This window comes from Neodiprion pinetum, chromosome 5, assembly GCF_021155775.2.
Source record: "Neodiprion pinetum isolate iyNeoPine1 chromosome 5, iyNeoPine1.2, whole genome shotgun sequence".
Taxonomy (NCBI): domain Eukaryota; kingdom Metazoa; phylum Arthropoda; class Insecta; order Hymenoptera; family Diprionidae; genus Neodiprion; species Neodiprion pinetum.
In genome coordinates, this window is record NC_060236.1 from 6,296,679 (window position 1) to 6,316,042 (window position 19,364).

The 19,364-nt window shown below is 35.7% G+C and overlaps 1 protein-coding gene and 1 long non-coding RNA gene across 2 annotated transcripts in view; one reads left to right on the forward strand and one right to left on the reverse strand.

The window, feature by feature from the left end:
- LOC124220114 (uncharacterized) overlaps nucleotides 1-19,364 on the reverse strand; it is a 90,871-nt gene that overhangs the window by 6,751 nt on the left and 64,756 nt on the right. The window lies entirely within an intron of this gene.
- Nucleotides 62-672, forward strand: mRpS21 (mitochondrial ribosomal protein S21). Its single transcript, XM_046628576.2, has 2 exons — nucleotides 62-177; nucleotides 309-672. The coding sequence occupies exon 2, from the start codon at nucleotides 309-311 to the stop codon at nucleotides 576-578; it is 270 nt and encodes an 89-aa protein (XP_046484532.1). The 5' UTR covers nucleotides 62-177; the 3' UTR covers nucleotides 579-672.

Below are 19,364 nucleotides of genomic sequence, written 5' to 3' on the forward strand. Positions count from 1 at the left end.
CGACGGCAATCGTGTTTCTCCGACTCGCCGCGAGCGTCGCTACAATCGATGAAAAAAAAAAAAGAAAACCGAGCTGTTGTCTGCTGAGCGGCCGCTCGTCGATCTGAGAATTTGAAAAACGCAAATTTTCGTGCTCTGGGAAGAAAGAAGATACGAGAAGGCCGTCCGCGACTCAAGGTGGGAACTTTGACAGTGTATCGAGTATTGTTTCGGTTAAGACAAAAAATAAATCGTGGGCACATCTCGACCCCGAATACTCCTTGTTCCTAACCTAGAAAAGCATCGTTTACGCTGGTCCGATTTTTCAGATGGGTCTTCGGCACGCCTCTTTCATAGCCCGGACGGTTTACGTCCGTAACAACAACATCGAGGAGGCATGCGGTGTTCTTAATAGAATAATGGGCCGAGAAGGTTTGTTCGAGCAATTCAGGCGCACGAGGTACTACGAAAAACCCTGTCAGACACGCCGGCGCGTAAACTTCGAAAAGTGCAAGGCCATTTACAACGAGGATATGGACCGGAAGATCCAGTTCATCATGAGGAAAAACAGAGAAGAACCCTTTCCAGGCTGTTCTTGAAATCCTCGTGATGTTAAATCGAATTTTAGTCTGTAATGAATCGTTTAAGGATTTCAAGATTGAGAATAAACATTGAAAGAATAATTTAAAACAATCTACCCTTCGTTCATACAATTTTTATATTTGTCATAGGGACAAGTTTAGATCATAGAATTCATACGTCAAATATTAGACATTAAAGACTCACCACGTTGTCGAGTGAAACAGTGAAACTGGTTGATTTTCACTACAGAAATTCTCTTTACCGACCTGAACGTTAGCCGTTAGGTGCTGCCCTCTGAACTCGATTGCGGGAGTCTGAATTTTGTTATTTTCACAGGTAGCTGAAAACACCGATGAGAAATGAATTTCAAATGAGTTCCAATTAGCCGAACGTTTTTAAAAATCATTCGATTTCCGCGGCAGAAAATTCACGTACATTTATTTTCCAGTTGATAGTTTGAGAGCGAATCGAACGAAAGCTACCGATCAGCGGATAAAAAAATCCTTTTTAGATTTAGAAACAAAAAAAAGTATGAAAACTGATTATTGAACTGAATCCGATGTAATTGGCAATTAGTTGATTAGAAGAGCTTTTGATATTTGATAGAAAATCAAACCGAACGACAGCTATCAATCAGACATTCAGTTTCCATTGCTGGAAGAATGGTTGACCCGAAAACTATAAAATTTAATCAGTTAATTCCGATACCCGTTGAACAAGAAATACGTCTTATCGAAATCGAATTACTTATTTATTACCAAAAAATATCGCAAAATTCTCTGAAAATTTTTACGCTGACTAATATTTTTATAACTTATCAATCTATCGTTCAGGGAGTGCGGAATTTTATCAGAATCTATTTTTAGTATATCCATTACAATGTGTATGTGTGTACACATAGAAACTGGATTACGATCGGTAAACTAATTAGACTGATCACGCGATTTTGTATCTGATAAATTTAATTTTTTTAATTATGTTTATCTCGAGAGGTAATCCGTATTTCTTTTTTTTTTTTTTTCTTTTTTTCGCGTTATCCAATATGCGAAACTTGGAAAGGCGGTCACAATTCGCTTTTCGTGAACACCAAATACGAGACACAAAGTACCATGGTTTTTTAGTTCATTTCTGTTCGTCGTTTTTATCACACTGTAATGCGTGCAGCAGTATAAGCGTGAGGATATCGGTTCGAGTTGCCCTTGGTAATTTCGTTTCTTTGTTTGGTTTTTTCTTCTTCTTCATTTCTGTGGTTATTTTCACGACGTATTTTTCCCCTTACAACACTGATCCAGTCTAGACGTACCGGCGTCTAGAATTGAACTTATAACCAGTAGCTACGTAGAATAGAAAATCTTTGGCGAGCCAAAGACTCTTTTTACATCGTCACGGTACAGAATGTGAGAGCAACATATTCGCTTGTGGATTATGCGTTACAATATCGGACAGGAAAATCCGCAAGAATAGCGGAGAAAAATAAAAACCCGTGATAATCTTATCGAGGGTAAAATAAATCACGGATCGAACACCGACGACTTTAAAACTCGAGATATATCAAAATTAAGAAGCGTTAATTCGCTAATCGTAAGAAAAAAAAAGTCTGCAAATCACGAGGACTGAAACAATTTGTTTTATCGGTCATTAAATTGTTGATAATTTTATTTTAATGAGAGGGAAATCACGATACAGAACCGCGTATTTCATGGACATTTGATAATTTTTACTGGCTGCATGTTGCCTGAGTATAAAAGTAGAACAGAGATATGTTACGTAAAATTATAGATGGTTTTAAAACTGCGAGATCGACGAGTCTGACTTTCATATAAATACCAAAAATATCATCGAAATTTTATTATAACGAGATACTCGTACAACAAGTATTTATTCAAATAAATGCAGGAATCGTAAGCTAGGATCAAAATCTCGTTAAAAATTCGATAAAGGAAAATAATAGAATTTTAAACAAAAGATTATCGTTAGATATCTATGACTCGATTCGAATTGACTCAAAATAATTAGCAATTTATTAGATCAGTTTGATTTCACTTCGCGATGTTATTAATGTTATTCATAAAACTATACCTTACAAATTGACTGACGGTGAAACACTTTTTTTCATTCATCGTATTGGCATCGTCAAATCTTCTATTTTACAACCCAACACCGATATTGATTACGATGTGCACAGAAATGTCAATATCGAATCACCTATTGAAGAAAAAAAAAAAAATAATCTGTCGGAGTGATTTCACATCCCCTGATAAACCTTACGAATAGTATAAATTTTTGGCCAACCATTTTTACCTCGACTTTATTGCCACTCTTGTTTTTTAGTATATCATCTGTCATGTAAGTTTAAAGTCGCGAAAGTCTCAAGTCTTTTCGGTACATCCTTGACTTTTAGAAGGTCCGAATCAACGAAAATACAATAAGATATTTTCTATATTCTTGGCATAAGTGGAAATGGGACAGCGTCTTGACTTGGCAAAAATTCAATAAACATAAGTCAACATGGTCGTGAAAGTGTTACGGGAAATGGAAAGAGTTTCTCGACAAGTTGTTATATTTCCACCGAGTTATACAGGCCCTTAAAACCGGGTTCAAACTTTTCGTTTACATTGTGCAAAGATCATGCCGGACGTTAGCCGCGCCACATGGCCTTGAATCAAGTCTCGTGTCGTGTGATCAGGGACCAAGTGGGGCGAGTTTTTATCAGGAGTCGATTCAGCCTGCCAAAAAGTTTGATAATCCCAACCCTCCAGCCTTCTCCCAAACCCCCATTACCGTAAATAAACTGATTCCACTGATCAGATTCTCGCCCTCGATTATATATCTTCGCTCTTCGTTAACGTAATGTAACGAAAGCATCTTTTAGGCACAGTTTCACGTTTTATACAAGTATACAAACGCATGCCTGTACGTATATTACCAAACTTTTCGCAGTAAACAATAAATTTTCACGAATGTTTTTCAATTTGATCAAAGTACGCGATAACCAACGAAATTTCTCCAAAGTTATTCAATTCAAGCCTGTACACGATCACTAATTACGGTAGCTACATAAGTTAGACATAAAATAAAGATCAAATACAATAAACATGTGAATTAAATTGAAAGACACACCCGTTGAAACGTTGAAACGGACGAAAAAAACCAAAATAAAAAAGCACTGCGAATCGTAAAGCACGTATAACACGCGCGCTGAAGGTCCAATCGTTTCCACCGATAGGAATAAGAACGTACATTTTCGTTTGGTACAATAACACGGTATGCGGGGGGTTGAAAGTTTGGTCATTCGAATCCAGGCATTTCGAGGCGATAAAACAAACGGTGTAAAATTGTCGGTGCGAAAGTTTTCGTCGACTTATAACAAACAAGGCGTATTATAGGTAACTAGGTGAAAAAAAAAAAAAAAAAAAAGGTCCTGAGAAGGTCATCTCCGGTCGATATCAGACTCGACAAGGTCCTCGACGATATCCCCCATGAAATAATACGGACAGTGGTTAGTACCTATGGACATATAGGCGTGGTATCCCAGAGCTGTATGGATACAGTATCAGGTTTACGGATTCGGGACGCAAATCGCGTGATTCAAAGGTTGAGTCACGGGGGCCTGTGAACGGGGCTAGATTACATCTGTAGCGTGTAGCGCAAGGTTCGCTTCCGGGATATTCTCTGGAGCGAATAACAGGTAGCGAGAGGGTGTCTTCGCTCTGGATGTAGAGCTGGGAACAATACGCGGCAGTTGAACCGGGGCGGGGTTTAAGTTCCGAATTTGAAAAGTTCCGAAAGCGCCTGGTTCCGAATTATTTTGTGGCGAAACTTGAAGTAAGGAAATCAAACTTCGAAGAAACAACGGCTCGAAGTTCCGGAATACAAGATTCTGAAAATTCATGTTACGATGGAGCGAAATTCCGATAAATAAAGTTTCGAGCAGTTTTACTCAATTTTTCTAATTATACTGTAAGTAATGAAATTTTTCTCAATGTCGCACTTTCGGAACTTTGACTCGTCGGTTTTCGGACCATTCGAAACTTTCATGTTTCGTCAATGTTCGATTCCTTTGCTCCAAGTTTCTCCACCAAAAAATTCTCAATTCGGCGCTTTCGGAATTTCAACCCCGCCCCGCTGAACCGCATTTCCTACATCCTGTAACCGCTTACCAGGTACAAGTAAGTCCGAAATTCGTCCTTATTGTATATTCCTCAAGGCTGTTAATCCGACGCACGTCAGCCTCGAGCCACTTAACTCTAATACAGCTGTTCGTGCCTTTGGAGTAAAGCTTCGCGGATTCTCATTGACGCAAGTTCGCCAAAGCGAGACTTTGCGTGGTCACAGGTCAACGGGCTTCATCCCTCTCCTTTGTACAAAACTACACGACTGTCACTCTAAGGCCGGGACGACGTATTCGCAGGATTGAGATACCTGCGATTACACTGCGAAGTGGTCCCGAAATTCTGTAGCAAAAGCGGGGCAATTAAATTACAGGATCTTACGTCTTTTATTTTTCACTTCTAATGAAAATATAACTATTGATCAAATTGATTATAATCATCTGATGGGTAAGATTTTTGTAAATGATATGTACAAACTTCTCACTGACGTTACATAGTATTATGTAATACGCGATAATAATTCTGTAGTAATAATGCAAATTTTCGTCAAATTCTGTTACATTACATGATGTTGAAAGTAAAGCGTGAATGTTTTATTTTTTTTAATATGAGTCAGCCTCGTTCAAAGATTTTATATTTTATAATACTGTGTATAATAATAAGCAGCGTACGCACACATCTCATATCCGGTGAATATTTTTGCATCCGTTGAGCTTTTCATTGACGCCACTACGAGGCGAATTGTGGATGAATTAAAGATGAAGCTGCAAGCGGTAGACGTGATATATATATAAGGTATTCCACCACAAACCGACCTACATTTGACCCTCATCATCGGTGATTTTTTTTTATTTTTAAGTATAGTGTAAACTGTACAAAGAAAATATTTTTTATTTACTGCTCCCAACACACACGAAAATCCAATTTTTCTCATAAATTCTGTCTTAAGGAACGACAATTTTTAGACCATGATGAAAGTGGGCAAGCTTTTGGCTTTTGTGTTGGAAAATAATCTGGGGTCTGAAGGACGCAGGAGAAAAAATTGACACCGTGATTACGTATTTCGTGATTACTAATGCAGAATTTTATTTTAATATTAGTAATTTCAGTGTGATTTCGAACGACATTGACACCTCAATCGTTTCGGTGAAATATTCCTTGAACAGAATAAACAGGCGAAACGAATAATTAAAAAGTATGAAAAAAAACCAAATGTTTTAATTTATATTTTACTCCATTTTTCTCACTTTGACATCAATTGTTTTGCCTGTAGCTTCTAAACCAAAAGCTTGCCGACATTCGTCCTGGTCTCAAAATCGTCGTTTCTCAACACAGAATTTATAAATAAAATTGGCTTCTTGTGTTTCTCGGAGCAGTAAAAATCTAATTCGTGGTAAAAAAATTCTAAAACTCGGTAATGGATGTTTTTTTGTTTTTGTTTTTAACACACTACACCGGACTCAAAAATGAAGAAAATGGCCGACGGTGAGGGTTGGAATGCCTCCTCACGAGGGTGAAATCCTGCGCCAGAAATGGTCGTCGACCTCTTTATTCCTCGCGAAGAAGGTCCTCCTCCTCCCTTCTTCCCATATCCCTGCAAGTCTAGCCACAGAAAATATTAAAAATGTAAAACTCGCGGGTAACGGCGCCTTCCTGCAACATTTCGACGGTGTTAAGGGATTATGGGGTTAAAACGCGTGGTCTACGTGCGTGGACAAGGTTTCATCCGCTGCTTTACGCATACGTAACCAGAGATGTAAGTGTACAGGGAGGAAATATAATTCTCTCGGGTAGAATAAACAGCCCTTTCTCCGCAATCCTTCGCGGTTTCAATTTCTGCAAAAATTGCGCGGCGTGAGTTTCAAGCGAAAAAAAATAAATAAATAAAACGACGGTGAGAGGAAAGAGAATCTGTACATGTATATATATACACGGCTGATATACAACACTTTGCATGTAAATATTGTTGTATAATATACAACGCGCGGACCTGCGGAAACGGTTTTTTTTTTTTTTTTTGTTTCTTATTACACACTTGATCAAAGACGGGACGGGGAAAAAGTGATTTTCGATTTAAGCGCGAAACAATCTGCTTCTTTTATTACACAGGCTTACCGATCAAGCTTCGGATATAAAATGTTGCTTGAACTTTCCCCACGCGCTGTCGTTCGCGTCGTGACGCCGAAACTATCCATCGGATTAACGCTGGTTCAAATTCTCCGGCAACGGGAGCGAAAATCTCCAAGCGTTAAAAAATCACTCACAACTTAAACAAAAGCAGGATACGATGTGTGTAATTCAGAGAAAGCATTGAACAACTAACCGGAAGTGACTGCGTCAGTATTGCAGGTCGATTGCGCGGTATTCATAATCAGTATTTCCGGTACACTTCAACCCGATAACTTTATACACAAATTAACTTGTCATGACGGTGAGGAGTTTGTGTGGTTTTTTTTTTTTTTTTATATTCCTTAAATTCTAATAAACTGACGCGTCGAGAGAAGGTTGAATTTTCATATTGCATACTCGAGAGAATTTGAATTGTTTAAGCAATCCTGAAAGAGTTGGACAATCGTTTGAACCGATGATTCAATCGAATGTCTAAAATGGAAAGGGAAACATATGTTGGACCAAAAAGATGTTGCACAGTTTTCATCGCAACTCGTGAGAAAAAAAATAAATAAATAAATAAAAAGAATAAAAAAAACTGGTAAAATGTTCCGTAATTATTTGTAATCTCGTATTAATTGAAATTAAAGCTTAACTTGAGCGAATAAAATTTGATGATAATTTTCATTACTCAAGTATTATACGTAAAGTAAATTCTCAACGACTTTTATCGATCCCGAATAATCTGCAGACTTGATGATTTGGTTCGTGCCGGTTGACTCTGCGACAGTCAGCTGAATTTAACGACGCGTTTCGAGAAAAGTCTGCCGAGCTACCTTAATTCCGCATGATCGATAATCACCGTCGAACACTCCCTTTTTCTGCCTCTACGTACCAATTAATTCGACCCCCCAACATCTCCCGGAATTCGCTCCTGCGATCCTGCCGTGTTTTACATTTCCGAGGGACTTTTATACCGAATTTTGTTAAGCAACGACCGGGATGAAATAATCAATGCGGACTATAACTGAACGAATCGCGATGGAAAATTAGATTCGCAAAAATTTATTACTCTTCATCAGCTTTGGTGATGCGAGAAATTTATTGGGTTTCACTTTGGTTTCGCTTTGGAATCACTTTTTCTAATTTCAACGAATCTCAGCTTTTTTTTGGTTGTTTTAAAAAAAAATGTAAAATCTAAAAAGTCTAAAGCTTACAGGATTTGACAACGAAATGAAGGTCACGAAAAATTTCCACTTCCGTTAAATTTCAACTTACTTTTCTACCGGAAACAAATTGATTGATCAATGTCTTACCGACAAACGTATATTTTTTCCTCCTCATTACCTTTTCAGTCTGAATATTAATTTTTCTTTAATTTATACATTTTGTTGTTTTGTATTTTTTCCATACAAATTTTTTTCCCCTCCCCAAGTCCTATCAATTTCCAATTTTTCACTCGTCTGTTTTCGAGATCATCGCGGAAGTTTTTCGATCAGACCAAGAGACTCTTCCCTTTTCACGGTGATGAAAAGTATAAGGAAGTAACAGTTTTTTCCGGTTTCAGGTTTTTTACTCACGCTGATAAAAAATTCATCGTCCGACGCCCTAATCTCGACGATAACAACGCCGTTCGAATATAGATTTGTGGTTACAGAGAAAACCGAATCCATTCGTCGAGCCGAAATAACGCCTCGAATCACGGTCCAGCTTCACTACTTAAGTATACACGTATAATCGGACCCTGATTCGTGCAAGCTGTCCGTTTCGATATCCAATTTTCGCGTCACCTGTCGACCAATCAAAACTGGAGAAATAAGGAGAACCTGAGTTACGATTGATGGGGAAAAGGAAAAAAAAGTAAGTAAAAAAATAGGCACCGAGGTTCCAATCTTTCGGACGAAAGTGGCTATGTACGTAATATTTTATCAACTACTGATATATTGCTATGCGCATGTGTAATTTGACACGTTGTAACTGCGGGATCGCGATAAGAATAGGAAAAATATTGTCACTCGTTTAAATTGAGAAAACAAATTGAAAACGATATCTTAATCGTTAATTGCTTTCTAGTGTGAAAGTAACTGCTATACGTCACTGATTGAAAACTTTGTCGAGTCTTATTTGTAACGAATATACGAGTACGATAAACGAAAACGTGATATATTATATAATAACGACATTTACAAATTCGGTCTGTTCCGTGCCGTTCGGTGCTGACAAAGCCGACCAGTTATCTCTTTAGTTTTATCGTTTCCTGCACAACGATTTGCTTCTATCTTCGAATTAGACGAAAATTTTACGTCATACATCGTATGACGATTTCTCCTTAGCAGATAATTATACTAACCGAGAATTCCGCATCACGTTTGCGATAGATAAGTTTAACGATGAACCTGAATCAGGGGGAACTTTTGCTGTCTCGTTTAGCGTCCGTTAGTCAATTTCGAGATAACGTGTATCGCGTATTTTTTCCGCGAGGCGGAAACATCGTCCGATGATGACTATTCGCGATACAGCTTCCATTTTATTCTATATCTGTTTTAATTAATTATTGGACTAAAGTGTTACGATCAGTTTGCGATAAGTAACAAAATAGACATGCGGATACAGATCACGATACTCTTTCTCTTTATAGAAATTCGCTGGTATATAGAATGGATTTAACACCTTCGAAATTGAACTAAACCTAGCGGTAAAAAAAAAAAATCATAAATCTTCAAAGTATTTCGATTTCCATCACTGTGTGTATTAGATTATATAATTGACAAAGTGCGGAAGTTTCATTTAGAAAAAATACATAAATAGGAAAAATGATAAACAATCGACAGAAATAATGTATTTAACACGGAAGTTTATTCCTTTCAACTATATTCTTTGAATGCCGTTGTCATTTCTTTTCTTTTTTTTTTTTTTTTTGAAAATCCGTTATGCACATTAAAACAACTTAAAGAATTCCTAACAAACTTTTCGAAGAAATCGTGGAAAAGTTGTTGTTCAAATTAAGCAGTTAAGCTATTAGATGGCAAACTTATCTATTTTTTCATGACAATATAAGACTGTTCTAGAAACGTATATTTTTTCTTTCAGAATAAAAAAATTGACGTGTAACGAATAACCTGTAAACTTAGAAATGAGAACGAATATTAGACGCGTCTTTTTCAAAGACTAAATAGCATAAGGATATAAAGAAACAATCTTCAATATATATTTCTTCTTTTCAAATAGGTTTTAATTATTTAATTGTTGACAAGAACCAACTCTTGAAAAGTAAAAAAAAAACCGTCGAGTGAAACTTTTGTTATGAATTTTTGAAATACACGATGTTCCCTGTAATGGAAACAAGGGTTCTAAAAGGGTTAAGCACACGAATTCTTGGCAACGTCATAAAAATTCACCGTATTGCTGTAAAATTTATAATATAAACGACGCTAGCGGGTAACAGTTGAAAATTCTCACATGTGTCCTACGTATTTTTGTATACGGGACATTCCATGTCAAATATGTACATGGAAAAAAAAAATAAATAAAAAACAATTCCGACATGGAAAAATTAAAAACTTGCGAAAAAAAAGTAAATATTTAGATCCCACGATCACGTGGTGCTTCAAAAATCACATTTCGAATCGTAGAATCTCCGTGAATTTGTCCAGATTTTGAAAAACGACGTTTTCGAAATTGGTTTTGCGATTTCTTATAATTTTCGCCAGTGTCTCGCCAGTGTGAAAATGTTCAAAATCGAAGGGGGTGAGGTACACAGGGTGCTAATTTCACCTGGAATGCCTTATACGCAAAACTCCACTAATTATCAGCGCCTGCATTCGTAACAACTGAATTGCATCTACACTGCTCCGAATTCCAGTTGTTCGAAAATTATCAATCTGAATGCTGTTGAGAAGTGGACTATTTTTCGTAACGATTGCTGAAACGATTAGGTATCGTGAAAGGCGAAGAAATCTGTAATACGCAAGTCATTATAGCATAGCTTCGATGTCATTGATCCAACTTTCAACGTAACACCGTACGTACAAAGCCTCGGGCAAGGCCGTAAATCCAAGGTGGCGGGCAACGAACCAATGTTACAATCAACAAGTGTAATAATACGTAACGCGTTATTTCCATAATAATATTACACTTGTATCGACTGAGGTTAAATTTTTTATTAATACTACAGAGCATCCATTTGACCGATATAGCTTACGTAATTATGGTAATTAGTAAACACCTTGCAGAAAAAAAAGTATCCGGAAATTCTCGATAGGTTCTTGTATAAAAAAATTTTATATTCGTGACGTCGAAAGTTCTCGTAATTTTTTTTTTTTTTTTGTCTAAACCTAAGGTAGGTAGCTTGAAATAACAGAGTTGATAGAAATTTATGAAAAACTTGTGTTTCTACTACAGGGTGGCCACAAATTTTTGGGGAAAAAATTCCATTACATTTCCAGGTTTTCAAGGACCTAAAACCTAGTTTTCCCTGACATTTCACCAGTTCTGGTAAGTTACTAAAACCTAAATCGTTCAGCTTGTCAACTCTACAATCGGTTAGAATTCAATTCGAATTGAAGAAAAATATAATGTAGGTATAAAAAAGTCAGTTTATGCCAATTGGATTTCTCGACGAAAAAAAGTAAGCCTTTTACCTCAAAAAACGATTCATAATTCCCAAGAAAGAAGACTGATATTTTCAGTTTGTCTCGTCACCAAATTAAAAATTCCCTGACAATTCCAGGTTTTCCATGATCCCCTTTTAGATACCCCGAAATTTCCAGTTTTTCCAAGTTGTCCAGAAAAAATGCATTCTCCATATTTCAAAATTGACAAACTTGTTTAATTCGTTAACCGTTCGCACAATCTGTTGAACGTGAGATAGACAGCAGTGGAAATTTTGGTGAACTCGCGATCACGGACAGAGAGAAATAGGTGGGGACAAGAATTCGTGACTCTGATAATACCGTCGTAGGTAAGACCTGTAAGGCTGAAACAGCACAGCTGAGAAGCAAGGTTAAAACGCGAAGGTGAAGAGAGAGGGAGAGAGAGAGAGAGAGAGGAAGATTGAAGGGGGTAAAGCAATTCACTCTACAAGTTTATCGATTCAAACTGACATTTACGGGCGAGTCTTCATTGTTATATACGAATCACATATAATACCCGAGTTGAGAAAATTTGTTAAACTTGGTTCGATAATCTTGTTTCGTTTCATTTCCTTTCATCTTTATCTTCTATTAGCCTACGCAAAATAAGTCGTTAATAGAGCTCAACTCGAATAGAATCCGCACATCTCGTACGTTTAACAATTAATTATCATAATAACGATCGTATCGTTGTATGTTCGAGTAAAATTTAAAGTTAGATTCGAGTTTCCCTTCAACTGAGTATTTGAATGAATTTTTTTTTCCATTTTTAGTGGTGCACAATGCAGTGCAAGACAAAATAATGATGACATATTTTTTGTTTTTCGTTAAAAATGATAATTTTTCATGTTATAAGTGATTTAATTTCACTGATTTTAATATATATATAGATACATATTAACATGGGTGATGTCACAGTGCTATAGTTTTCAATCTGTTATATTAATGGCAATTTCTATTCATTCGAAAAAATAAAAAAATACGTCCAAAACATTTTTTTTTTCCAATCTACAAGAACGTGAAAATAAAAAAATTTCATTCAAATACTCAATTGTTTCAGGCACTCACGCAGTCGCGACTCCGCGATTATTCTGTTTAAATCAAAATCAATTGCACTTTGCACGGAAACAGCGATTAATCACTTTCCGGTCGGGATCGGGCAATTTCCGGTTTCACTGTCACAGCTTTGCGGTAACGCCATTAGCGATTTTTCATCCGTATTACGCGAAGTCTCAATACCGTGTAAATCCCTCTGAGTCAACGCATCGATTAAGATATCAAATTTTTCTCAGTAAATACCTTTAGTTTTCGAAAATTCACACCCAGTGAAACTTTACCCTGATTTGAGCAAAAGAATAAAAAATAAAAAAATTAACTCGATATCTGAATTCAGAAATTTTTCAATCACGATTTGACCGAGTGTAACATTTTGGCCGTTGATTAAAATCTACGATTCCAATTACACACGTGTATCTGTATTTCAAATTCGACTTGTGTACACTGTACCTGTAAACAAATCCCTAAAATAATCTTGATCTATCGGATTGATTGGACCGATCGATTTATCAATAAATCTGCAAAAAAAAAAAAAATAAATAAAATCCACGTCCTCGATATATTCAGCGCGTATCGTTCGAGTAGCGGAAACGTGGCGTGATTTCGTTTTACACACGTGTACCTATAGGCAATTCGATTGTATAATACGGCTAGTCGGTCGCCACGTGTACCTGCGAATGAGGAGAGGCTGTAAATATTCGCGAAACTCTACCTACGTAGCCATTCGCCGAGAAGCGAATCACCTCATGAAAAGAGAGGGCGGAACGGGATAATAAACGCGCACGTAGCGACAATCGAGCGTCTCCTGCTATATTGCTGGGAAAATTACGAGAGAGGGAGTAAAACGGAAAGCGAGGAGAGGAGAGGAGAGGAGAGACTGGCGCCGTGTTGTATGGACAATGTCAGACAGAATCGTACGACTCTGACGTAATTAGGCATGGGTAGGTAGGTGAACGTTGTACGTACGTAGATACGTCAGGTGTGTAAGGTATGTGTACGGTACGTGTAACTGACATGGGTACATAACGAGGTGGGCATAATGGATGCCGTAAAATTCGGTTGGAATGTATTAAATGTATAGTACGTATTAAAAACGCCCGAAGTCTGTTACAATATTATACGAATGTACGAGGTACGAATGTTAGCTTTTAACACGTACATACGTGTAAGTATTTGATTTTATTTTTTTTTTTTTTTATTTTCTTTGTATGATTTTTATCTACTCGTTCGAAACTTGCTAATTATTCGAGTCATGGAGGGTGGGGTAAAAGAACTGCAAACTCATTGACCCTGTGGAAAATTTTGACGACATTTGCGCAGTGAAATACGCCGTGTGTTGCGTGTTTGGTGGATTTTGTTTAGCCGGATCCGTGTCACGCCACAATTCGTTGGTCATCGTTCCCGAACCAAAAATTACAAGTTTTTTCAACGATCCAATGCGACGTACGAAAATGTTTCTGCAATCATCCGTATTAAAATAATTCCTGCCTCTAATTTTTTAACGTTTCTTTTTTTTTTTTTCTTTGTTTCTTTTGTTTTTCGAAAAAAGCGTGAAAACAGTAGGAAGGAAAAGTTTTGACGTTTGACGCGCCATTTTTCAGAATTTTTTCATCCATTTAAATTGTGTCGATTAATAACGTGGCAAAATTAAAATTGTGTCTAAAAAAATCTAAAAAAAAAACAAAACAGAGTGCCTTCAAAAGTCAAAACAATTATATAAATAATCGTCGGTTAAATCCGAGAGGTCAAAGGTCAGACCCGGGTCGAAATTGTATGAACTGCCCTATATATATATGTATATATATGTATATTAATGCATATTATATTTTACTGAAATCATAGATGCCAGACATAATAGACATAAGTATCGTATAATTTATGCAGATATCCGATTTCTCAGCATCGATGTCGTATTTCAATGCTGGAGCGAAAAAGAAAGAATAGAAGAATAAACAGAGACTAAAATAAATGAGATGGATGTGGAATGTTTTTAATAGTTACGGTATAGAATTTCGCGACGTGACGTCAATCGACTTTGATATTACTTAAATCTAATATATACAAATTCGGAGTTCGTATAATTATTATTGTCAAACTTTTAACAATCTACGTTTCGTACAATAATATTGTATAAACTGGATGAATGGGATTTGGCTCTCTTTTAACTTAATTTCTCTTCATCTCTCGCTCTTTTGCATCAATTTTCTATTCGTTTCATTCAAATTGCCATTAAATCAGTTAATTCACGATAAAAATAAACCCTTGCCGGTTCGTGTATGAACTAAACTTATCATAGTTCGTTATAAAAACATCTGGATACACATTTACAGCATATAAAAATCCTACAATACAATATACGTGATCGGGTGAAATTTATAAACATAAATAATTGTTTCGTAGTTGTTATTTTGTCCATCGAAAAAAGTGAGGTCTCGCCATTATATAAGGACAGAATTGAATTTTTTCTTTGACAATGATTCTAATTCGTATCGTGCCAAATGACAAATTCAAAAAATCGCGCGTCATGATAAAATCAAGAATAAGGATCTGAAAGTTTCCGAATATCCTTATACAATCTAGGTATAATATCTCGGCTTGTGTATAAAAGATAGAAATAAAATTGGTAAAAAAATATCTGCCCTTGAATATATTTTCCGAACGAAGAACTTGTATAAATCAAATTCTGCTATAAATATTGATTGATCGCTGATTTTACGATACAGGTTTTACTTAAATTATGTAGACTTTTTTAAACACCGCTAACCGAATTTCTTGTGTACAAATTATTCGATCATTTACCAGATGACACCTGTTAAAAAATCTACGAAATTTCCACTTGTTTGAGTAAAAAATGTTTGAAAAAATTTCGCCAATAATATGGATACTGAAACATTCGTTACACCATTTTCACCGCATGATGTTAAAATCACGATTCAAGCTAAACATTCAACTCGCAGACAAATATTCAAAAGTATCTCCATAGAATTCATGCCGCACAAGCGACTTTCGACTTTCGAATATCGAAGTGTTTAAATAAACTGGCTCATTTCGTCTCAAGTAATGCGGTGATAAATCAAAAGTCTGGCAATCGGATCGGATATTTTTGGCAATTCGTTAACGGATGAATCGCCTGAATCGTTTTACGGCATCGATGGAAGTGACGTCACGGATTAATTGTAAGTACGGGAAGAGAGGGTGATTAATGAACGTTCAGTGTTGTTAACAGTTCTGCAGCTGATATCGAACACAAACACGCGTTTCCGTTTATATTATAATTCTGCGTAGCTGGTGTAAGATTATCAATCTCTACGATCTCGTATCACGTGAGATTTGATAGTAAACCTCGTCATTGCTGATTACGTATATCCAACGAGAGATGCAATATACATACATACAACATATATCATTCAGCCGTTTGTTGTCGGTATAATTTTGTTTATCATTGAAGATGCATTGACAGTTGTAAATACATTGACACCGAAACACTCGAGGAGATAAAGGGAACAGAAATAACAATATCCGATACTCAATTCTATATCCCGTAAAAAATAGAATTAAAAATTATACATAAATAGGAGTGAAAAATAATAATTATGCACTATACTCTTTAATACCTGTAAAATGAATGGTAATTTTTTTTTTTTTAATCATTAATTAATATTTCTGTGAACCTATTTTTCATTCAATCATAACTGTCATTACCGTTACTTTTTTCCATTATACATATGTATTGTAACGAGCTTAAATAATTACGAAAAGTCGTATAGATTATTCGCAATGCTTTACCTTCCCCAGTGAAGTAATATTATAATATCTCATTATACAGTCCCAATAAAACGTGTAAGTTTTACGCAAACGGAAAATCACTGCATAAATTATCATAATATAATTTACCGTTCGTCGGATTGTAAAAACCGCGCGTAGATGGGTATATATGAGCCTCGCCCGAAAGAAAGGGTTTGCGTCTGAGCTGTCAAGCGATTAAAAATGTCGGTAAGATGTCGGTAATGGGATCTGTATCCGGAACTCTCCTAATATCTTTTCCCCTGCTTCCCATTCGTTTTTCTTTCGTCGGTATATGCGTTTATTATTTAAAGAGCAAGTCGGCAACTTCCTGCTGTTAAACGTAATATAATTTACGACATACGCGTACGTAATACGTATTACGTTTGTCACGCTCCTTGGTGCCGACGTTTTATTTATCCTGTAATGTCAGCGGATTTCTGACGTTTATAATACATACCTGACATACAAATAGAGCGTTCGATAAAGGCATGCGTCATTTATGTTCAAACAAACGTTCAGGCTGAAAGCTCTTCGACTTTTTACGGTAATTGATTCTATGTAAAACCTGCGATGCAAATGAAAACATATAACTTAAGTGTTACGTTACATTCACAACGTGTGAAATATAATAGTCAAATGAACAAATTTTTACACTGTAATATTGATTTCACTACTGCATAACAACACTGCAGTTAATAGAAAAGTATCAAATATATATACAGAAATTTTATATATAAGCAAAATATTATATTTAATGAAACTTTGGAAATTCGTAAGTTTTATTGATAATTCATGAATTATTTTGAACGGAATGATTTTTTTTCCACGATTACTCGGGCGGTCAGCGTTACAATAAAAATACGAATGTCATGCCGCGTGAATGAGAAGAACTTTTAGTCTTATTCATGATTCATACGAAACCTTTTTTTTCGTCTCAGTGTGTACATATAACTCGATACTCATTTACGTTTTGCAATGTCATTGTTTAAGATGTTTAAAACTCACAATCGGTGATAGGAACTCGTTATAATAATACAAATCGAGATGCGTGAAAATATAGGGAGAAATGACTCGTTACAACGAAAGAGAAATCGACTTGCGACAAAAGCTTAAAAAAAAAGTTTTCCGGCACAAACTTTTACAGTACACGCATCGTTATTACAGCCGGTTTTATTGAGCATAAACCTTGGATACTTTCATTGATCCTGTCATATTCTAGACTTGCTTGAAAAATCTTTGGGTGATAAAAAGTTTCACTACGAAATACGATCTATATACGCAAATTGAAGTGAAATGGTGCATTTTAATCGAGACTAATTTTTCCGCGTAGAGTAGATTCATCGATTGTTCGATTTGAAAAATGTACACTATGTATAAACGCTAATTAAGCTAAAGAATTTTGAAGTTGCATAAACTGTGAACACTTTTCTTATTGATCTGCCTAAATCTTTTCCTAATTTTTATCAAATATATCCAGACGAGAATTTACTACGTCCAATTTGACTGGAATATCTGCAAATACAATACGAGCTATAAATTTGTATAAAACTTATTTACGATGCGTCGTTAGATATTGAGAATAATAAAAAAGAATGATCATAGATTTGACGTTATTCACGCGCGAAACGTGTAACGCAATATATATATATATACATGTATATATAAATATATTTATATTTATAGAATTGAATTATCTATACGAAGAGCGGTTGGATTCGCAAATTCGCGACAATGTTTCCGACGCCTATTTTCGCGACGAAATAAAAATAAAACGCAAACAAATTTGTTCTACTTTCGAGATGATTTCTTTTTTTGTTTTTTTTATTCTCTTCAACTTATCGATCTTATTTTGTTTGTGCTCTTCTTTCCCCTTCTCGTGTTCCTCCTTTTTTTCGTTCGCCTCTTAATTTTCACCACGACGGAAAAAAAAATTTGCATGATTTTGAATCTCAAAGATGAGTGGAAATTCGTTAATCTACATTTATAAGTGAAAACCTGTGATGGTGTTCTTCTTCCTCCTCTGCCTTCCTCGTGACGCAAAAAAGTCACGAGTAAAATCCGTTAATTCTCTCGTCCATCCCGCGATTCTACATTATGCGTATACATGTATTTTTATATACATGTATATATTTTATGCAAATGTATAATACATAAATAATATTAAATTCGCGTGATTCACCTCGGCTATGTATATTTATATGTATATTCATCATGTGCTGTCGTGATCGACGCGTTGTGCCGTTTCTAATACATAGAATTATATTTAAAAACAGACCCCCTCCATGTACAATAATTATGCCCGCACAAAATGTTTTCATGAAATAAAAGGGGAAGAGAAAAAAAAAAAAAAAAAACAAGATGAGGAAGAAAATTATCGATAAAACGAATATGGAGAGCGTCAATTTTTCGAACGACCTTCAAGGTAAACGAGGTTAATAAAATAGTTGTAAAGAAGAGGAAAGAAAAGAAAAAAAAGATCAGTAGGACACAGATGTAACGTATTTTAAAATTGGTTTTCTAAAATGTTATAATTATAAGTAAAATGCGTGTTGTCATGTCGTTTGAGTGGAAGAGCTCAAAAGAACGTAAAAGGATGAAAGCATTATAATATCGGTACAAGTACAATTTTTCCCATTTTTTTTTTTTAATCCTAATCGTTGTTATTTAATCCGAATTAATTACACATATCTTGAAGATTCGTATACACAACTATAGTTTTGAAATACGTGAGTTTTGATAGATGGAGAAAAAACAAAGCCTCGAGGTAATTAAATTAACTATAAATTTTGAAACATCGACAAATGACCGGTACGAGAGTTGAATACGAGAGTTTAAAAAAGGTTGAAAGTGCCACGTGTTTCGATAAAACAACTTCGATAATTTTTTTTTTTTTTTTCTAAATTTTTGGTTGCAGGCACTTGCATCCTTTCATAATTCCCACCTTTAATTGAAGAAACAAATTGTTGGAATTAATCTTATACACCTATACACAGGGTGTGTAACATGTATAAACACATCGTTCGTACGGTATTCGTTCCTCTGAATAAAAATTTATCGAACATATTTTGCGATATTTTGGAGACAGAGAGAGAGAGAGAGATAAAAAAAA

What these genes read in the sequence shown, in the direction of transcription:
- mRpS21 (XM_046628576.2), top strand. Translation starts at nt 309, where the DNA reads ATGGGTCTTCGGCACGCCTCTTTCATAGCCCGGACGGTTTACGTCCGT.